The sequence below is a fragment of the Drosophila biarmipes genome, chromosome 2R, assembly GCF_025231255.1.
Source record: "Drosophila biarmipes strain raj3 chromosome 2R, RU_DBia_V1.1, whole genome shotgun sequence".
In the NCBI taxonomy this organism is placed as follows: Eukaryota; Metazoa; Arthropoda; class Insecta; order Diptera; family Drosophilidae; genus Drosophila; species Drosophila biarmipes.
Genome location: NC_066615.1, coordinates 14,714,624 through 14,735,791, shown reverse-complemented (window position 1 = coordinate 14,735,791; position 21,168 = coordinate 14,714,624). Strand labels below are relative to the sequence as shown.

Genomic DNA, 21,168 nt, shown 5'->3' with positions numbered 1-21,168 from the left:
GTCGGGCCAACACTTCCCCACCCGCTGAAGCTCTGATACTTTCAACAGCTTATTGTTATCGAGTCGTTGAACTGCCTCCCCCACCCCTCCCCACTCCCATATCAAGCCCCATCACCATTCCATCTAAAATAAGCGATTGCAGCGCCTTGAACGCTCGTGAAGTTGAAGTTGATGCTGAAGCTGTGAAGTCTCCGCCAAAGGGCAATAATATGGATACTTTGTAGAGCAACAGCTATGACTCGTGTCTTGTTTTCCTAAATGTTGCTACTTTGTTGCCACACGGAGAGAAATGCGGGGTGGAAAAATATGGAAAATTAATTGTGGGTTATATTTTTGACTATAAGATGAACATAAATTTGTACCAGGGACATAATATAGTATTTAATATAGCATAGGTTAATATTAAATTATCGAATTTAACTTTTAAACGTAGCATTTTTTAAGTATATTGCTTTGTATGAATAACAATAAGGTATTGATGGTTATAATTATAATAATTATTGATCTACATAAAATATTTTATAGGAAAAAGAACGAGAAATCGTTCTTAAACTTTTAACAAAACAATACTTTTTCTGAAAAATAATGTTAGTAAAATTAAAAAATAAACATTCTCAGATTAAATAACTAACTATTTAAATGCCACTATTTATTTATCGATGTTATCTTCATTTATCCTCACCTCTATATCTTTTTCAGGAATATATTGTTCTTGAAATTTATTATTATTCTTTTGAAACGAAAAGACATTTATGCTGTTATATTATAGCAGATAGGATTGAAGGATTCTATATTTTTTAACAGTGATTCTTCTTATTCTGTATAATTGTTTTCACAATATTATAGCACCACAGCATAAACAAATCATAAAATCCATAAAAAATTAATGACTAATGTTGGCAATATATGTTTTCTGCGTGCAATAAGCGGGGTGATCTGCTGATTAATGTTCGACAGCGGCCTTTGTCTTTTGTTTACAGGTTGTTGCCCCACACAGAATAGGAATCGGATTGAGATACAGACACCGATTTAGCGGCGGATTGGGATTCAGATCGTTTCCGCCTCCGCTTCACACTCGGCCAGGCCAATCAAATGCTGCATGTGTAAGCCCCTTGTACGTGGTATCTGGAATCTGGTGTCCAGCATCTGGTGTCTGGTATCTGGCATCCAGCAAATGCTATCTGGTATCTCTCGGATACGCAGTATCGCACATCCGCTGCGCTTAAGACGGCTTTACTCACCTGTCCGCCAGGCTTTTATGGCCATTGTTAATTGCTGAAATTGGCATTCGCAATCACAGCGGGGCGACACTCTTGGTCAGCAAGTCGCATTCGAGCCCCGCTGGTGGCCAGGGAATTGGCCAGTGGTCAGTGGCCAGAGTCCATTGGACACCAGACATTAGATACTACTGGTCACTGGTCCCCTCATTGTGATGGCAGTGGTGGCGCTGCAATTGACACCGCTGCGGCCAATTAAGCCGGGAGTTACAGCTGCCAGAGCCGCAGATGCGAATTCATCCGCCGGGTGGTCCCAGTGCAAAACGAATCCCCGACTGCTGGCATGCAGATTGATTTGCTCGCAAACGTTCGCCGCTTGTGGGCAATTTTCCAAGTGGCCGGCGACGAGAGCAGTGTCATCAATTTAAATTAAGTTCCAGCTTTTTATCGCCACTCGGCGGACCAGTCTCGAGTCCGCAGCTCGGACTCCTTCTCCATCTCCATCTCCTTCTCCTCCTCCTGCTCCAGTCATCATTATCCAAAACATGTCATTAGGCGGTTGTGCGATGCCCAGTGCCAGAATCCTGTTCTGCGGCGACTGTCTTCGCTATCAACTTGGCATTCCAGCTCCGAGCTGAGAGATCCCCAGCTACCCAGCGCCATGGCAGCGACGCCAACTGAGGCTGCGACCGCGACGGCGGCGTCGAGCGTTGCGTGCAGCGGAAATTGGCCAGATACAGATACTCCGACTCGGTTTCAGACTCCGCAGAGCCGCAGACGCGCTTACATCGATCGGTTTCGCCTAATAAAGCGACCGCGATCGCCACGCTAATTAAAATAATTGAAATTTCTCACGGGAAACGCGCATCGCGACACTTGCAGGGCATCCTATGTCCAGTCCGCATCCCCATCCCCAGCCTATATCCATTCCCATCCACATCCGTTGCCACTACGGCTAATTGCAAATTGCAACATGGACATGTGGACATGTCCAACAATCGAATTGACAGCTGCTTTACCCCTGGCACATTTGATGGACATTAACATGGATCATCGTCCGCTGTCCAGTTGGGTTCTCCTCCTGCGATCGTCGGAGGAGGAGATCGGCGCTGGCAAGGACTCCAGCATAAATGCATAAATTTCATTAGTCGCTGACAGGACGGTTCCCGCTAGTGTTGGGCCCCTAAATTAAGTGTCCGCCTGGCTGGAGAGTCAACTAAATAATTCAACTTCCACTGATTGGGGCACTTAACCCATCTTACAAGGTGAAGGATTAACTGAAAAAAAAATCTTAAAATCATAAATTTAAAAATGTTAAATTTTGCTAAACATAACGCATAAAATGTTTTGGCAGTATAATATTTAGTATTGGTATCCTACGTTGTCATGACATTTTAAATTAAATGCATTAAGTTAGTCTAAAATAGAACCAGTTACAAAAGTCCTTCAAGGATCATTATAATCACTTTTAAATAATAATATCAAAATTAACGATAAATAAATGAAAACTTTTTAAAACTATGTAGTACAGAGTGTTAGATAAAAACCCAAAACAAAACCAATTCTCAGATTTTATTAATAAAACTCTCTATTAAAAATAAAGAAATTCATAAAATTTCTGAAAATCAAGTTGGTTATTATAAACATTATTTTATTAATGTATGTATGTATTTGTTGAATAAATCTTTTCATAAGGTACAAGAAGTTGGAAGTCTCCTAGATAGTTTAGAACTTAATACTTTTCAAAGGGAAAACATTTATTAAATGAAATAATTTCTTACTTCTTCGGATTTATTTTATAATAATAAATTGGTTTTTAAATGTAATAAAATAAGTCAAAGGTTTTCAAGAAAAAGTGACTCAAAAGTGAAATATTTCAATTAATTTAATGATATTAATCTAATGATATGCTGATAGAAATTGGGCTGGAGAAAAGTCCAATCTTCTAGTACTGCCTGAAAATGGGTTAACAGTACCACAGGAAATGGCGACCGAAAATAAAAGTAACTAACGCGGAGTTTCAGAAAATATGGTTGCCAGCGATCGTGGACTGCGGATCGTGGCATGCGCACTCCGATCGAGATTGCAGCGACAGATAGCGGGCCAAAGTTACGATCATACATATGCATATGGACCGGGTCCCCGCAGCCCCACCACCCCATGCAGATCCCCGCCTCGGGGCCGTAAAGTTGTCGAAAATGATTTGCAGATCAAGATTTGTGCGCACAATTTATGTGATAACCCACTAAGAGCAGCCCAAAAAAAGGCCAGCTAGAAATGCAATTGCTATGCCGGACTGGTACTACTCCCTGGCCCAACTACAGGTCCTCCTGCTCCTCGCGATCCTCCATCTGCGTCCAATTAGTGCGCGGACTCCGGCTGCATTTGAAATTCATGGACAATTGTTAGTGCCTCCATGTAGCGCTAATAATGACGCCTTTAAATGTGCAATAACAATTTTTGAGGCGCGCAAAAAGTGCCTTCTATCTATATATAAGCTCGCCGAGCTGCACACACCGGTGTGCGTGAGCTTAAGTACCGCCCATAGGCCGGCAAACCAGCCGCCGATGCAGTAACTCCCCCTCAAGATGCCCCTCCACTCTGGGCTTCCATCCATAGATCTACAAAAAAGTTGCTCATGAGCTACGTGAGTTTTTTACTGATCAGCGAGCCGAGCAGAAGATTGACTTTGATCTGTTGGTGGTAATGGGTAGTGGGCAATGGGTAATGGATAATGGGGCAGCCTGACTGCGGGCTTCACTTAGCCGGGCCAATTGGCATCCCAAAAATGAGTCATAAGACCTGGTATCTCACTCTCTTGAGGCGAGTTGCGTATACGCAGCATGTGACCATAGACATTTCATCGGAATTCAGGTGATAGTATGATAATGAGCGCGGAGATAGATTGCCTTGACATTTTATCACTGACTCAGCGTTGAGGTGAGAACTTCATTTGAGATTGCAAAATCAGGGGAAATCCATTGCCTTCCACCACATCTTGCGATGTAACGGGTGAAGATCGGCTCGGGAATCACAGCACCCACGACTTTTATCTCCACATGCGATAAAAATAGATCTCAAATGTATTCCCTTGTTTGCTGGTGGCAGTAAAGGAAATATAGTTGAGTCATGGTTGCTATTAGAACCATTGTTTTTAAAAACAACATACAAATAAAACTTTGAAATAAAGAAAACCCAGAAGTACGAATTCAAATAAAAATTATAATAATCATTTAAAGTTAAGCTTTTAATGTCTTTTGATGTGTGATTAACATAAAAGTCGGACTCGAATATCAAATACTGTTAATTTAAGTTTAAAGACCAATTATAATGTATAGAACAATTATTTTTATGATTTAATTTATAACATTTAAAAGCCCTTGGTTTTATATTAAATTTAAATGAAAGAACAATTATTTTTGGACTATAAACCGATATATTTGATTTTTACTTCAGAGACAAATTAAGATTTGTTAAATATTTATTTAAACAAGGTACGAACAGTCAAGAATAAAGTGCTTATGAATTATGGTAATTGTAAAACGAAAAGGAATTTAAATTTGACTCTAAACCGTTTTGATATTGACAATATTAAATATACAAGTTAACACAACGGTTTCTCCTAATTTAAATAAATTTCAAACAATTTAAATATATTTAAAATATACTTTAAAGGTTTTCAGCTCAGTATTGATACAATAAGAAGATAATTGTAAGTTAAGTTAATATAAATGTTAGAGCTAAAAGGTCAATACATATTCAAATACTTTTTAAATAACACCTTCGTTTTGAAGGATTTATGACCCGCATCGAGTGAAACGAACTGCCAATCCTGTGGTCGTAATCATTAATCAATTTAATGCACTCCGCCGGCTGATTAAAATTGGGTGCATGTCGCTCGGCGAACCAAATTAAGCCCTTGGGAGTGGCCCCAGCCGCCCAATTGAAATGCCAGCTCATGTCCGGGGACCTGGGACTTGGAGTGGGACTGCGTGGCTGGAGGCTGGATAGGCGGATAGCTGGGGAACCCAAGACCGCCCGGTCGACAGGCGAACAAAGTGTGTGTCAGTTGCAGTCAAGTGGAGCCATAAAGCTCCCCGGTCCCTCAGATCGGCGGTGGCGATGTCAGCTACTGCGATCAGTCACCGGCCAACGGGAATGGGAATTGGATTCGGATTTGGATATGGATGTGGATTTGGAGCTCGGTGGTGGGCGGTTTTCGGATTTGGATTTATGGCCTGCCCAACGTCAGCTTAATGAGCAGCCTGCATCCATAATGCCGGCCCAAAGAGACGTGAGCATTGGAAAAATACAGAAAAAATAAAGAAAAATTCGTGAAAAATCGAAAAAAAGTCAATTGGATTAGATTAGACGGCGCAGCTGTCGTGACAGGTTGAGAGCTGAGTTAGGAGTTCGGAGCTTGGAGCTTGGAGCTTGGAGTTTGGGAAACGGGCACGTATGAGAATTTATGGCCAATGCCAGCCGAGCTGGATCGGATCTCGGCCAGACTCGGAGCTCTGGCTGCGTGCAGGGTACGCAATATGTTATAATGACTTCATTACACACAAAAAATAAGCAACAGGAGTCGCGGCTGGAAAATTGCAATAAAAACTTGGCTCTATTTTGACTTTTTCCCTGCCAAATTTGGCCGCTTTGAGTCGTCGCATAATTGCCAATTATCGTGGCAGATCGAGACGTGGGCGATATGCTATGCCCCTTTTTATGTGGTTTCTTTTTTTCCCCCACTTTTCCTGAGGTGGCACGCAATCCCTGCGGGTTGTCTTTGTCTTTGGGGCAGGATTTATGCACTAATACCGCATTATTGTGGCTCAGTGGCTCATTGTTTATTGATATGTGGGCATGGTCAGGTGCTGTTGGCGGTCTGCGGCCATTTATTAATTGCAAAACCCATTCACTTTGCCTCCAGTGGCGCGGTTTGGTTTAGCCTTAGGCCCCCAAGTGAATGGGGAGCAAGAAAAAGAGAGAAAAAACAGCCCAACTCCTGCACGCACATTTGCATTTTATGGCTGAAATTAGCGTCTAATTGGAGTTTACACGCTGCATATTTTATTCGCAAATAAATTGTGGTTTTTCAGCAGGGGTTTGGTTTGCCATTTGCCGAATTTGTCAGCGTTTCTCGCTCTCCCAATCTGAATAGGCCCCGAGTCAAGTGCTGCTGGCCATTCACCACGCACTAACATTATTATGGCCAAAACGCAGGCACCTGCAATGGCTGCTCGACTTTGGCCTATGCGGCGTATGCGTGATTTATAATTGCGAGCCACCACCACCGGTGCGATTTACGCACACAGATAAACACACACACACCGCCGCGTTCGCACAGATACACAGATACACCGGCACAGGTGCACGCAGTAGGCGTGTTCATTAGGCGGCCTCCGAACGCACACACTTCCAAAATGGCGACCATATCGCCATGCGGCCCCGCAGCTAAGCTAAACTTATAAATTGAGCAACCCAAAGCAAATCTTGAAAGTGACACAAACCGCCCGAGTCGCAGGTGGCGATTGCTCAGATCCACTCGGTGAGATCAGCACCAGTTCCCAGGAGCCCAATCTGATGGGAATACTCTTTATAAGTGGCTTTATTGGGTGAGGAATTTAGTCAAGTCAAGAAATTCAAAGTGTTTCTAACTTTAAAATTATTAAATTACTTTATTGTTGTCAGATACCTCTTTCCTGAGTTAAGTACGTTATAATATAACAATAAATAAATATATTGGGATGATATGTAAATTTGCCGGATCAAAAATAATGATATCATACCGCAATTCGTTTCTTCAAATGATCGTAATATCGATAGCAGGATAATGCCTATTGCTATGGACATAAAAAAGGATATTTACACGATTTGGAAGATATTTTTAGTTAGAAATTACATATGTCATATTGAAAATCAGGTCAAAAACTACTTGGAAAGTATAACCATTTAACCAAGGAAAATATCAGAAACGGCAACTCTCTCATTTACTACATTTACTCTTAGATTTAAAGTCTCCTAACTTAGTCATTTTAGAGCCTATCTACTGTAGAACATATCATCCATAAGAAAATGGGAATAGGAATTCTATTATCTTAGTGTTGGAATCTTAGGTGCCTTCCTGCAGACCGTATTTATTTGCTGAAATTCGAACTCTGCCACCGGATACTTTTATGGAATTTGCACCTGCACAAAGCATCTGAAGATTGTGCCCGAAATCGGATGTGCTTCATGTCGTCAGCCCGGGGGCATCTGTAGCTTCGCTACCTTCTTTCGTTACCGCTGCTCCTGCTTCTTGCAGCCGCGTGTTGAACAAGTGCTCGTTGGACGCGGATTTACTTATCTCGGAGCAGTGGTTTCGGTGGCTTCGCTACTTTCCGCCGAGTGACAGGCGGTGGCTACCAGCGGGCAGCTGGAAATTCGATACGCCATTTGCTGCTCCGACTAATCCCGACGCGATTCGGAACGCTCTGCCCACTCTGGGCTGGCAGTTTCCAATTAACTCCGCATTAGTGCAGCCGCCCAAAGTGGGCTACTCTTCCCGCGGCTTCAGTCGAGAGTCCAGAGTCGAGAGTGTTTATTCATATTTCGCTGCTGCTGCCGGCTGTCAGTTGGGGCCATGTAACGTCATCCGAGTACATGACAGACGCGGGCTAATCCTAATCCCGCGGCCACATCCACACCAGCGTTTGGCCAGCAGAATTATTAACGCCATTAACGGCAATAGAAATATTTGTGCAGGCCGCCCGAAGGCCTTTCCCGGCCCAATCCCCTGCCCAATCCCCTCCCATTCCCAATAATAATATCCAAACGGGTTCCCCAGAGGAAGAGGAGAAAATTACAAGTCATGGCTACAAGCGCCTGCGACTGTGGCCCACAAATGTGACTAATGGCATTTCTGAATGCAGATTCAGCCCGGGGATCTGGGGGACACTTGGGGATGCCAGGGAGGGGCTCCCAGGGAGGTGCAGCCAACTCCTTTGCAGTTCTTTAAGTTTATAGGCAACAATTTTTAACGCCTTGCCACGGAGACCTATTCTACACTTACCAAAAATCTAAAGGATTCGCCACATTGTAGATAGTAAATATCTCATAAGTAAGTTTTTAAAGTTTTTAAGTTCTCTCAAAAGACTTTTTGATTCCATGCCAAAATTATTGAAAGATATTACAAATTACGTATGTACGCAATGGGAATTCATGAAAATGTAAGCAAATTAATTTTTTATAAGTTTAAGTAACAACAATAACAATATTAATTATTATTAATAAAACGTTATAAAATAATCAATGACTAAACTTCAGTCTTGCTTCTTAAACTTGTTACGCTATGTGTTTTGATATTCTTTTCTGGGCATTTCTTTTATATATAAATATGTTCATTTTTATTTCAATTTGAAAATGAAAAAAAAGTTTTAATTAAAAAAAACCAACTGAAATAAAGGTTTAAAATGATTGTCAACTTCATGTCATGTTCTTTAATAATTTAAAAAAATATCCCAATACACTACCCCTTAATTTTCTCGCTGTGCAGCAGATTCCGTGTGCGTGTGCTTTTCTGCAGCGTCATTAATTTTGCCATGAATTGACAAAAACATCATAAACTACTTGTTGAACAGAAAATCCACTTCGGGCGACAGCATCCCAGCATCGCGGCAATCCAGCCCACGCGCCAATGCAGATGTGGCCAATAAAGGCCGGGAAAGTAGGGGATCGGGAGTTGGGCTTTGGGATTCAGGAGATGGGAGCTGGGAGTTGGGAGGTGGAGATGGGACATGGGAGATTGGCGACTGTTGCCGCCCGGCAGGCTCATGTTCGACGCTCGGTCTGTGGGGAGCGGCCGCCTCATAAATATGCCAATGACTTGGCCCCCTTTGCCCGGATCCCTGGGTCCCCCATTCTCCTCCGATCTCCGAGTGACCTGCAGCTGGAGGGCTTATACCAAATTAATGAGTCCGAAGAATGCAATCTCCGCCTGATCATCGTGCGGAGATTGCGTGAAGGAGTGCCGGCGATAGCGGCTGTAAACTGGGCGAACCTATACTTTTATTGGAGATAGGTTTTATTTTTTAGAGGGAATGCCATCACCTCCGCTTCCTCAATATATTTACAAAACCAAGATTGAACTAGGAGATTATAGAACGAATTGCATAGAATTGATCAAATATAGTTCTATTAGCTAATAAGGTGAGATAAAGTTTGTTTCTGCCACCTCTTCCCTTTCCTTTATCATAAAAACAACATAATAAATGGAAAAATATTCCAGTTTTCAATGTGGACTGTTGGACGACATCTTCATGTGTACCCTGTCATCCAGCTGGCGTTCCCCAGTTTCCCACATCCCAGAGGTGCCCTCTTCCTGCTGACCCACACGGCGTATGCTCAACGTTAATTAACGTAATGATGGCTGGGAAACAAACGCAGCACAATTTAAGCCAACAAACGTTTACAAACAGGCAACAGCAATTGGATGTTTAATGGATAGCGAGCTCCGCTCGACACCCTTTCCCCCGATCCGCCACTGAATCGCCACCAAATCGCATCTCGAAAAACAAGTAGCCGACACAGAGAGCCGGCCAAAAGGTAAATCGAAGCCGAGATTAATAGCGATAAGGCTATTGATTAGCATTTTAGCCACTGCCATTAGACGGAGGAGCTGCAGAGGAATCCGAGGACTATGTAGATGCTATCGCCGGGCGGACAGGAGGAGGCGGGCTCGCTATACCCAAGATCGTAAGGTGTTGCAGGCATGCGATGGGGAGATAATTCAAGCGGATGCCAAACCGAAAACCCGACTCCACTCGGCCGATCGAAAATTAAGCGCATGCCGGCAATTTGCATAAAAGCAGTTTAATGTTTAAATGTTTTATTGAATCGGGATGCTCCTCGATTACCAGATCAGGGGGCCAGAGAGAAAGCCGGCGGGCGACTCTCATTTGCAATGCAAATCCAGTGCGGCGACTAAACCATTTGAACCGAGCCCAGACCCAATCTTAGGCGATCCTCCGGCCGCGATGGCTATTTGTAAGGAGCCATCGCAAACGGGTTTTTTAATTATGAAAAAAGCCGATAAGTTATCATGGGGCGAACGTGCGTGCTCCAAAAGTGGGAAACCTCGGGCTCCAAAACGCTGATCAGTTGTCAATCACCGGCGACGCAGATGCTTCACACTCGCCTCTGGCGGGGATCAGGGGGCAGGGCGCGGCGGCTGGACATGGAACCATCATCATTAGTCGCTGCCGGAGACATAGAGACACGTTTGATAGCAGCCGACGTGCGGCGGCAGCAGCAACTGTTGCAGGAACAGCTCTAATTGCGGAATGGCAGCTGCGATCTGGAGACTGCGACTCCGACTTCAACTGCAGCTCCGAGCCGAACTCGAAACCTTATCCAACTGTCAGCGGCACTCAGCGCCGCAAAGTGACGCCTGATCTTGAACTGGTTCTGCCGGCCGAGCGCGACGCGGTGGTCCACGGCCATCAGAATCCCAGACAGCCGCATATGCAAGTGGCTCCCGTCGCCGCACGATCATATCCAATCCATTTCCATTCCTATGCCGATTCCCATTCCCTTTCCAATTCCGATATTCCGCACTCCGCACTCCACAGACGTTGGTTTTTCGGGCCCTGCTGTGACCAAATTGCGTATCGAGTGATCACCAGACATCTATTCTGAGTTTCGGGGTCCGCCGAGGTCTACCACATGCGGCGTCATTACTCGATTGGCGCAGGAAATCATAAATTAAATTCGATTGTTTGACAAGGCTCGCGAAATGTTTCCATTTGAGCCATAAGCGTCGCACCACTCTATTGCGTTTGTTTGCACTCTGGAAAATATATCGCCCATTACAGGTATTTGCCATGATTATTAGGTACTTAATAATGGTAATAATATATATAGAAGTCTACTAATTATCTCCTCTTAACCATTTAGTAGTTAGGGATGGTTCCGAAACCCATTAAAATGTTTATAGTACTTTAAACTCTATCAAAACATGTTACAATTGTTTTATTTGTAAATATCTCAAATATCAGAAAGATAAAATGATATATCTACCCCTGAAGATTTTACTCGTAACTTAAAAAGTAATCGTATCATTTTTAATTTTTATGCATAACACATTAAGGATCCACAGCACTACATGCAATACAAACCTTTTACTTGTTCTAAAATATATCAAATTGATTAATAAGTTAGTTTATCCATAAGATACAACTTTAGCTTTTCTTAACGTATCTGATTAAAAGGCTGAAAATTCTAACAAATAAAGAAAAACAGTCAATATGAGGACCCAAAACCACATTGTTTAAAATATAATATCAGAGATTTCTCTAAAATACATATATTATACCAAAGCAGTTTCATAAAATACGAATTTTCCAAGCTAAAAGATACTTTGTTTCCCTTATATCATACTCAAAATATAGTTTTCATATCCCTTGTTGCCAGGAACTTAAGATCTGATTCAGAAAACGTTTCTTTCTGTGCCGGATCAGATATCGCGCGCTCTACAATTAGTACTACATGCAACTGCAACTGCATCTCCAGCGTCCATCGCACTGCGAGACTCGGAGGATGGCTCCAAAACGGGCAAGTGGCCGTCTGGCAGCGTACATTCGTGTAATGTTGGGCAACGGCCATGCAATGCTCCCCCCAAAATTGGCGTGCAGCGGAAAAATGAGACAACGTGATCCAAAGACTCTCCAGCGGTCCAGCCGCAGATTCCAGCTCCAGCCACAGCGACACAAACAGCTCCAGCTCCATGCAGCACGCACATAATTCATAAATGTTGCCACAGCTGGCGGGGATCGGCGGTATCTGCATCTGTATCGGTGTCTGCGGCTTCGGGAGATTCATAGGCACGCACTTGGTCGCTCCACCACCGCTGCGGACCCGATCCTCCAGTCGCAGTCTCTGCTCGCCGCATTGGCCATCAACACCAATCGCCAAATGGCGTTCGTGTGTGGCAAGTGACACACGAGGCGCTGCAGCACAGCTGGATGCGTTCTCCTCATCCACTCGCATCTGGATCTCGGGACCAGGTGGACGTGGATGTGGTGTGGTGTGCCAACAATGCCTACAAATGGGGGCCATCCATCAGAGGCCCCGAAAGTGGCTGGGGCGTCACCTCAGGATTCCCACAGCCCGGAGCGGTAAGATCGGGATAAGCCGCTAGGCCATTAAATGTAATCTTCACAATGAAAACGGAATTTTTATGGTGCCTTCTTGGATTGTATAGGCAAAGTGCGATAAAAATATGTGATAAATCATATTTGAAGTTATGAACTTGTAAACAAATCCAGGTAAATAAGTATTTCCGATTCCTAAAACATTCGAAAACCTATTAAAGTTAGTTACATAAATTAATCGCTTCATTTTAATAATGCAGTTAGGTTTATTGCTTCTCGTTTAGTTTAGCTTAATTTCAGATTAGTTTAGCTACGCACTAGACGACGTCGTTCGTTCGCTCGCTCGTTCGTTCACACTTTAAAACTTAGGTTAATCACTAATAGCAGAATGGGTCCTTAGCTCTACAGGTGGTTAGATCCACTCTGGCCGCTGCTATGAGCGGATGCTGCCCAGAAGCGGCGTGCTCTCGGCAGCCTTTGAGGTAATCACGGTATGGCGGGAGCCGGATCCGGAGCCACCGGCAGTCGATGGAGCAGCGGGTGGCCGTGGTGGCCACTGGCTAGGTCCAGGACGCTCGTCCTCGGCCTCATCGATGCGGGACTGACGCGCCTGGCGCCTCTGCTGGTTCAGCTCGTGGAGATAAAGGGCGCTCAGGCACATGTCGGCCACGCCCACGTTCAGGGGACTGCTACCCACGCGCGGATCCATGCCGCAGAGCCCGTAGAGCAGCGTGTCCGAAGGACCCTCCAAACAGCCTTCAGCCCGGCTGAGACGCAACCGGCGCATGCTGTCCAGCGGGCCCACGCTGGCAGACAGATTCTGCTGCAGCATCTGACGGAAGTCGCTGGCAGCGACGGGGAATCCTCCCGACACTGGTCCCAGTCCTGGACGCAGCGATTGCGAGATCTCCAATTGCTGGGGCGTCACCTGTGCCGTCAGCACCGAGTTGGCAATGGAGCAGTACTCCGCTCCCATGGTGCCGAACGAGATGAGACTGTTGGTCAGCGGGTTCTCCTGCACCATGGAGGTCTTGGCCTGGACCAGCTCACCGACGGCGTGCTCCCGAACGCCACGCAGGAACTGCTTAGCCTCCTTGGGCATCTGCCACTCGGGATTGTTGAGCGTGAAGCGCACCAGCGACATCTCCGTCTTGCCGCCTGTCAGACTCTGCTGCAGCGGCTCCTGCTGCTGAGGCGGCTGTTGGGCTGCCGGTCGGGCCATCTCCTCCAGCTCGCTGGTCAGCTGCCAGTCGGGATTGCCGTGCTTACGCACATCCATCTGGGCGAAGGAGCAGACGTTGCCCACTCCCCGCACGGAGACGGTGAACGTCCTGAAGAAGCGCACCAGCTCGATGGCCTTCGGCCTGAACACAAATATCAACACAAATGGGGTGACGAAGGGACTGAAGATCTCGCTGAGCAGGTAGCCAGCCTTGAACTGGAAGAAGTTGCTGAACTCCTGACGAACACGCGCCGTGTGCGCCTGCTGCCGCCACTCGGAGGGCAGGTAGTGGACGTGCGCTAGGATGGCGGTCATCAGTTGCTCCGGGCACCAAATGAGGTTTTCATCGGGAATGAGAGTTCTGCAGACAACACCTATGGCACCGAGTCCAGCGCTGATAAACAGCAAATGCTCCACCTGGAAGACGTGCTCCTCGTAAATGCCCAAACCAAGGATGAGCAGCAGTAGTCCTCCACTGATAAACAGCAAGTTCTTGGCTATCACAGCGGCCAGGGGCGAAGAAAAGGAGTTAAGGTAGCGGTCCGCATAGTCATAGGCCCGATTCAGTCTGGCATCCAGCTCGTGATCGAGCTCGTTGAAGTGGCGCAGGTAGAGGCGTCCGTAATTCGACCAGGTTCGCAGTCCCAGGGCCCCAGGCTCCTTGCGCAGGATGTTCGCATAGGAGAAGCTGAAGTAGATGAGCTGCCACACAAAGATCACGGGTGCCAGGAGCAAGTTGAGCAACGCCACACCCAAGATGAGCTTTGAAAGACGCTGCGCCAGCTCCGTTTGATTGCTCCTCACCGCAAACTCGTCTCGCAGCCGCCAGTTGTTCTGGAATGGAGATCCCGGCCCGCGGAACAGGATGAAGTCAATGTTGAACAACATACCCCGACTCAGCGAGACCACTTCTCCGTACAGTGGTATGTGGAACCGCACGGGCAGCAGCTGCTTGTTCATCAGGGCGACTAGGTAGTTCTTGAAGCGCAGCACCCGGTGGTAGATGTCCAGTTCCGTGAGCGACTCCTTGTCGATGCACATGTGCTGTTCGGCCTGGACGCGACGGATGCGCTGCTGCACCTCGTGCCACGTGAAATTGTCCAGATCCGCGTCCTCGATGTGAAGCGCTGAGTTGTAGAATCTCCTGATATCGGCGTACTGGGTGATGTGGTACACCATCTTCAGCACCCGGATGCCCAGATAGATGGCGGCAATGAATACAACCAGGTAGGTGAACCAGTTGAAGCTGGCCAAGCACTCCCCCGTGGGGACCATCACATCGGACAGGGTAGTCTTGTTGGGATTGGCTCCCCCGGGCGGGGCATCCCCGAAGAGCACGTCGAAGCGGACGCAGTGCATCACAACGGTCAGTAGCCAGACGACGAAACCGAATTCGAGAACCTGCAGCATTTCGTCGACCACGATCACAGTGAATCCATGCTTCTGCTGGTACTGGTACATCCGCGAGAAGAATGAGTCAAGGTCCTCGATGTGGTTCCACCGCGCACGCCCCGTCTCCGGGACCATGTGAATCATGACTCCACTGTTCCTGGGCGTGTCCTCGCCCTCGTGCTCCGTGTCGAGATCCTCCAGCGCCTGCTCCATCCCGTGCTCGCCGAGGGGGTCTAAATGCGCAGCAGCTGCGTTCGCTTTTGCGTCTTGTGTTTTGGCTGGGCCTTGGCCTGCGGAGGGATGGTGCTCCAGGAACGGACTGGCCGCCTCCTCGGCCAGGGAGCGGTAGTTGATATGGGGGCTAGACATCGCCCAACGTCAAGGTCAATTGCGCTGCCTATTTATATCGCCGTATAGTATAAGTTGGAAAATTCTTTGTTGTTTGATTCTGCTGAACCTTCCCAGCGAACAGCTGATGCTACACAGCGCAGTGTTGGCCAGCGCCGAAATACTGGGAAAGTGGTGGGTAGGAGGAATGACGCAGGCCTTCTGCAGGCCGTTCACACAGCCGCTGCAGCGATGTTGGAAATTGTAGGGAAAACCAGTTTTCTACTCTTTTACATTTTATTTCGTTGAAATAGCAGAAAAAAAATAAACAAAATAGTATAATTGCAAAACTAGAACTAAATTGAAATCTCAAAAGTGTTTCCTTTAATTAAACTTCAATTTTGTTCCTTTGTAATAATTGCAACCAAATTGTATTGTAATTTTTGGAAAATATACGCATTCGATATTCCCACTATTTTAAAAGATGTGAACAGTGTGAAACGTATAAAACACCAAAGAAGATAGTCTGCACAAGAGTTGGCAGTTCTGTCGCACATTTGTAAACAAATAAAAGAGGATACTCGCTTTCCTAACAAATATTAGTTAAAAACAGCCAAGATGGGTAAAAGACAGCATCAAAAGGATAAAATGTAAGTCTCCCAAACCTCCAGAACTCCATACATTAAAATTCACCCCTGAATCTCTCAGGTACCTCACGTACACGGAGTGGAGCGAGCTGTACGGCGGGAAAAAGGTGGAATCCGCGGAGAACGACCATGTCAAGTTCAAGAGATTACCCTTCGAGCACTGCTGCATCACCATGGCGCCCTTCGAGATGCCCTACTGCGATCTGCAGGGCAATGTGTTCGAGTACGAGGCCATCCTGAAGTTCCTCAAGACCTTTAAGGTGAATCCCATCAACGGACAGAAGATGGACTCCAAGTCCCTTATCAAGCTGAACTTCCACCGGAATGCCAACGACGAGTACCACTGCCCAGCCTTGTTTAAGCCCTTCAGCAAGAACTCGCACATCGTGGCGGTGGCCACCACGGGCAATGTTTACTGCTGGGAGGCCATCGACCAGCTAAACATTAAGACGAAGAACTGGAAGGATCTGGTGGACGACACGCCCTTTCTGCGCAAGGACATCATCACCATACAGGACCCTCAGAAGCTGGAGAAGTACGACATCTCCACCTTCTATCACATTAAGAAGAACCTGCGAGTTCTGACCGAAGAGGAGGAGCTGGAGAGAAAGAACCCGGGCAGCGGACGCATTAAGACCATGAATCTGGAGACCAAGGAAACGTTGGCACAGCTTCAGCAGGACTACCAGCCGGCGGAGGAGGAGCCCTCCTCCTCGAAGCGCACAGCCGACAAGTTCAATGCGGCTCACTATTCCACTGGAGCGGTGGCCGCCAGTTTCACATCCACAGCCATGGTTCCCGTGTCCCAGATCGAGGCGGCAATAATAGATGACGATCTGGTAAAGTACGAGAGGGTGAAAAAGAAGGGCTATGTTCGGTTGAACACCAACTTCGGCCCCCTCAACCTGGAACTCTTCTGCGATCAAACTCCTCGAGCCTGCGATAACTTTATAAAGCACTGCGCTAATGGCTACTACAACAATGTTATGTTTCACCGATCCATACGAAATTTTATTGTAAGTTTTGGTTCTTTATTAGAGGAAGCTTTTATTTCTAATTGCTTCCGTTTTAGGTGCAAGGAGGTGACCCCACGGGCAGTGGTTCTGGCGGCGAATCCATTTGGGGCAAGAAGTTCGAGGACGAGTTTAAGCCCAATCTAACGCACACGGGTCGAGGAGTGCTTTCTATGGCCAATTCAGGACCCAATACTAATGGTTCTCAGTTGTGAGTAGACCAGGATTCATTTTAGCAACGCGATTGCTAACTATTACCTATCATGCAGCTTCATCACCTACCGCTCCTGCAAGCATCTCGATGGGAAGCACACAATCTTTGGCAAGCTGGTGGGCGGCTTAGACACTCTTCAGAAAATGGAGAACATCGAGGTGGACAACAAAGACAGACCCATTGAGGACATTATCATTGAGTCCTCGCAGGTCTTCGTTAATCCCTTTGCCGAGGCATCGGAGCAGCTGGCCAAGGAGCGCGAAGAGGAGGCGGCCAACAAGGAGGAGACTGTCAAGAAGGAGGAGCAGCAGAAGCGCATGAAGGAACCACTGAAGGTGTACAGGGAGGGTGTGGGAAAGTACCTAAAACTTCAGGCAGAAGCAAAGAAGCCGGAGGCGTCGCTTCCCACTGCTCAAGCAGCCAAGAAAAAGAAAGTGGCAAGTGGTTTTGGAAATTTTTCAAGTTGGTAGCCGTTGCCCATTCAAAAATATATGATTAAGAGATTGTATATTGACTATTTATCTGTGGATTCAGCTCCTCCATCTGTGCGTTCTCTGTCCTGCCAGTTTTTCTTCATCTCCTGCAGTTTTCCCTGCCGTCGCCGCCGTTCTGTGGACTTTCTCTGCTCCTGGGCCTTGATTTGCGCCGCAATTGAATGCTCTCCATTAAGATGGATGTCCAGTTTTTCGAGCAGGAGTTTTCGCGCCTCCACCCGGTTTTTGGAAGCCAGTCGATGGGTGTGACACTTGATGGTGATGTTGGTGGGCAGATGGCGCAGGAACACGCAGTTGGAGGTCTTGTTTACCGCCTGGCCACCGGGACCACTGCCGCGCATGAAGGTCTCCTCGATCTCCGACTCCTGGAGCACGGGAAAGCGGGAGTAGTCCAGATTGGCAGTGGATTTGCAGCGCACAGCGGGCGGAGGAAGCGCCAGGAGTCGCACCAGACTGCGCAGCATCGCTACAGGATGCGTCCCTTCTTCAGCAGCGTCTCCCCGCGCTAAAATATAGCGATCAGATGGAATTTCTTTATATGTTATGAAATACCGGAGGTGGTGTTAACGAACCTTGAAGCTGAACTCCACTTCCGCCGGATCAGTGAGGGACCGGTTGTCCCGGAACTCGTGCCGCACTCTGCCCAGAAAGTAGTTCTTGTCGGTCAGCTTGAGGTGATTGCCGTAGCGAATTAAATGCTTGTACAAACGCAGAATTTGCTGCCGGGAAGGTTGAATCATTTTTGGATGAAATATAAATACTCCCACATGTGTGGCAGTGTTGGTAAACGTTGGTATGAAAACGGGCTGGCAGCCCAGCCACAATCAGCTGTTTTAACTGGCACTCCAAACAATGCTGATAAGATATTTCGAAATATATTGATATGATAAGATTATTCACTAATACACCCCTTAAGTGGCCCAATTTGGAAATACACAGGAATCAAACAACTCTCCAATCAGCATTCAAAGTTTGTAGTCATGACTAAAATCAATTTTTTGGTCTTTCCCCCCAACGATTATAAATAATGCTGGTCATTTACTGTATCTGATTAGTTTTATTTTAGCAAAATCTACGAAATGGAAAAGATTACACCTTGGGCAACTTGGCCACATCGATGCCGTCATCTATGGGGACACCAGTCAGCTGGCTCAGCTCCAGCATTTCCTTCACCTGGTGGGCAAGCTCCTTGTCCACTATTTCCCCTCCCTGTGTCATGGTGCGTTCGATGATCTCGTCTTCCGTCAATTGGGCTGCAAACATCTCCTCCGGTGACATGTCCAGTGGCTCCACCAAGGTCATGAGGAAGCTGGCCGAAATTGACACGCTATAAGGCAGGAACCGCACATACTCCTTCAGAAGCTCGGCGCGGCTGAAAGATAATCATGTCATAAACTATTTGAAGTCAAATGGAATTTGGTATCTTATCGTTTATAGCTTAACTTATGAGAACCAAGCAAAAATTCGTTAGGAACAGAGAATCTACATATAACATGTTGGCTGTCTTTTGGAGCACATTTGTTTATCATTTAAATTATTTAATTATTTATTTATTTAAATTATTTTACTTGATCTGACCCGGTTTCTGAGAAACTACTTACGTTTTTATATTAAACCAAATGTGTTTTTTGATGAAATAAAATATGAGCTATAGACTTTGATAGACTATGTTCTTGATATTTCTCAGGCTCACCTCATGGACTCAGGAACCTCCTGCTTGGCGTGCTTCCTATAGCTGTCGTACAGCGCCGAGCAGTACTCATGGAAGATGGCATCGAAGTTGTTGTAGCGCACATCAGCATAGGTGGACACGGCCAGGAAGACCGAGAGATCGATCATGGGAGACGAGATGCGCATGGTCTGGTAGTCGAACATCATGATCTCCTGCGGCTGCTCCTGGTCATCGTACTTGTAGGCCACATTGTTCCGCACATAGTCCCCGTGGCAAAGCGTGGCCAGCGGCTCCCTCGGCGCCACCCGTTGGCGGCCGTATAGAGTGTAGTCCGCGATCAGGAAGCTCAATTTCTCTACAAACTCCTTGTCAATCTGGGGCTGGAAGGTGGCCACCGCCTTGGCCGCCCGTGCAATGCTCGTCTTTATGGTCAGCTTCCATTCCGCATGAATCACGTCGCTGGCGTAGCGAGATTCCTTCAGACTGTCGGTCAGTTTGGAGAACTTCTGCGGATTGGTGTGCTTCAAGGCGTACGCAAAGCCGTGAAACCTTCCCAGGTAAGCCACGGCTATTAGGGCGTGCTCCAGACTCAGACCCACCCGATCCTTGGCCACCCGCCAGCCATGCTCGGCAAAGTCCTCCAGAATGGCCACCGCCGAGTTCTGATTCAACTCACTGTAGTAGTACTTGGGGGCGGCAAACTTTCCGCCGGCCAAACTCTGTATTTCCGGAAGGATTTCCGTGTAGAAGTTGATCTCGTTGCTGAAGAGAGCCCTAAACTGGACGGCCTCATACACATCGGGGGGCATCATGGGTGTTTTCTACGAAAAATAAGATAGTAGAAATGAGAAGTAGTAATAGCTACTTTAAGATTATGAAAGCCTTATCGGCCAATTAGTTTTGATCTACTGCGTGTTTGATAAGGCAGTCACAACAAAGGCTAGACGTTTCGTGTATTTCACCACGTTTGCCTGCGATACAATAACCCTCGGCTCGTGGGAGACTTATCTATGTTTGCGGGGCAACAAAACCGACATGCAGCTTTATCCGTAGACCTATACTATGCACTTCAAATGGGGGTGTGCTCAGCACACAAAGCTATTGAGTACCGTGACTCGTGTACTGCGGGGAAATTATCCCATGTTTGTTGGATCAACATCTATCACTCCACTCAACGCTAATGTTTTTCGTGACTCGTGACCAGGATGACATTATCCAGTATTTTTTAGATTTAATTTTTTACCATACTGAAAAATGTACCCACCTTAACCACCATCTTTCGCTGGTACTCCTGCCCATCATACTCAAAGTGGATGGTTGTCCTGTAGCAAAAGGTCAGCATGAAGGCCTCGGCGGGACCGATTACATCGATCGCGATGTCGCCCACCTTGAAGGTGTCCTCCTTGGAGTCGCTGTAGTTGTCCACCAGTCTGCCGCTCCTTAAAATGCTCGGCAGAATCGTGGAGCGCAGCCACTGGGCCTCAGCCTCTATCTTTGCCATTCTATAGACACGAGAATACTGGGTAGAAAAACGATCCGAACCGCCTTGCCTCCGGCAAATGAATGTGCAAGTGCGAGTACTTGCAATCCATTTTGTGTTCTCGGAAAGCTTACGTATTCCGGAGATTACAAACCAATTATCAACTTAAGAGCGAAGTGGAGAGCTTTCGTTAAGAGTGTTTCAAAGTAAATTAAGAGTAATGCCATTATTTGAAATCCTAAAGTTTATGATGTAAATTATAAATTGGTTTTTTTTTTTATATATATAATAAAGGTGTTTCCTAACTTATTTTTCTTGGGAAATATATAGCATCCACAGTGTATATAGTATTTGCTTTTAGCTA

The 21,168-nt window shown here is 46.4% G+C and overlaps 5 protein-coding genes across 5 annotated transcripts; 1 reads left to right on the top strand and 4 right to left on the bottom strand.

The window, feature by feature from the left end:
- Positions 1 to 12,585: 12,585 nt before the first annotated feature.
- On the bottom strand, positions 12,586 to 15,449 carry LOC108036616 (autophagy-related protein 9A). Its single transcript, XM_017112879.3, has one exon. The coding sequence runs from the start codon at positions 15,324 to 15,326 to the stop codon at positions 12,777 to 12,779; it is 2,550 nt and encodes an 849-aa protein (XP_016968368.1). The 5' UTR covers positions 15,327 to 15,449; the 3' UTR covers positions 12,586 to 12,776.
- A 328-nt stretch (positions 15,450 to 15,777) lies between these two features.
- On the top strand, positions 15,778 to 17,666 carry LOC108036593 (RING-type E3 ubiquitin-protein ligase PPIL2). The gene is made up of 4 exons (XM_017112853.3): positions 15,778 to 15,934; positions 15,993 to 16,947; positions 17,004 to 17,155; positions 17,214 to 17,666. The coding sequence occupies exons 1-4, from the start codon at positions 15,903 to 15,905 to the stop codon at positions 17,626 to 17,628; spliced, it is 1,554 nt and encodes a 517-aa protein (XP_016968342.1). The 5' UTR covers positions 15,778 to 15,902; the 3' UTR covers positions 17,629 to 17,666.
- LOC108036596 (mitochondrial translation release factor in rescue) lies at positions 17,601 to 18,116 on the bottom strand. The gene has a single exon (XM_017112855.2). The coding sequence runs from the start codon at positions 18,114 to 18,116 to the stop codon at positions 17,673 to 17,675; it is 444 nt and encodes a 147-aa protein (XP_016968344.1). The 3' UTR covers positions 17,601 to 17,672.
- LOC108036597 (MIEF1 upstream open reading frame protein) lies at positions 18,018 to 18,430 on the bottom strand. Its single transcript, XM_017112856.3, has 2 exons — positions 18,225 to 18,430; positions 18,018 to 18,157 (listed from the first exon to the last, which is right to left on the bottom strand). The coding sequence occupies exons 1-2, from the start codon at positions 18,390 to 18,392 to the stop codon at positions 18,119 to 18,121; spliced, it is 207 nt and encodes a 68-aa protein (XP_016968345.1). The 5' UTR covers positions 18,393 to 18,430; the 3' UTR covers positions 18,018 to 18,118.
- Positions 18,431 to 18,689: 259 nt separating this feature from the next.
- LOC108036594 (uncharacterized) lies at positions 18,690 to 20,885 on the bottom strand. Its single transcript, XM_017112854.3, has 3 exons — positions 20,589 to 20,885; positions 19,346 to 20,145; positions 18,690 to 19,024 (listed from the first exon to the last, which is right to left on the bottom strand). The coding sequence occupies exons 1-3, from the start codon at positions 20,823 to 20,825 to the stop codon at positions 18,742 to 18,744; spliced, it is 1,320 nt and encodes a 439-aa protein (XP_016968343.1). The 5' UTR covers positions 20,826 to 20,885; the 3' UTR covers positions 18,690 to 18,741.
- Positions 20,886 to 21,168: the final 283 nt, after the last annotated feature.

Excerpts from the sequence above, each read along its gene's own strand:
- LOC108036616 (XM_017112879.3), bottom strand. The coding sequence starts at position 15,326 with ATGTCTAGCCCCCATATCAACTACCGCTCCCTGGCCGAGGAGGCGGCC.
- LOC108036593 (XM_017112853.3), top strand. The coding sequence starts at position 15,903 with ATGGGTAAAAGACAGCATCAAAAGGATAAAAT. Across the intron at positions 15,935-15,992 it reads CAGCATCAAAAGGATAAAAT|GTACCTCACGTACACGGAGT; the intron begins GTAAGTCTCCCA and ends TGAATCTCTCAG. Across the intron at positions 16,948-17,003 it reads GATCCATACGAAATTTTATT|GTGCAAGGAGGTGACCCCAC; the intron begins GTAAGTTTTGGT and ends CTTCCGTTTTAG.
- LOC108036596 (XM_017112855.2), bottom strand. The coding sequence starts at position 18,116 with ATGCTGCGCAGTCTGGTGCGACTCCTGGCGCTTCCTCCGCCCGCTGTG.
- LOC108036597 (XM_017112856.3), bottom strand. The coding sequence starts at position 18,392 with ATGATTCAACCTTCCCGGCAGCAAATTCTGCGTTTGTACAAGCATTTA. Across the intron at positions 18,158-18,224 it reads AAGTGGAGTTCAGCTTCAAG|CGCGGGGAGACGCTGCTGAA; the intron begins GTTCGTTAACAC and ends GCTATATTTTAG.
- LOC108036594 (XM_017112854.3), bottom strand. The coding sequence starts at position 20,825 with ATGGCAAAGATAGAGGCTGAGGCCCAGTGGCTGCGCTCCACGATTCTG. Across the intron at positions 20,146-20,588 it reads AGCGAAAGATGGTGGTTAAG|AAAACACCCATGATGCCCCC; the intron begins GTGGGTACATTT and ends TATTTTTCGTAG. Across the intron at positions 19,025-19,345 it reads GAGGTTCCTGAGTCCATGAG|CCGCGCCGAGCTTCTGAAGG; the intron begins GTGAGCCTGAGA and ends ATTATCTTTCAG.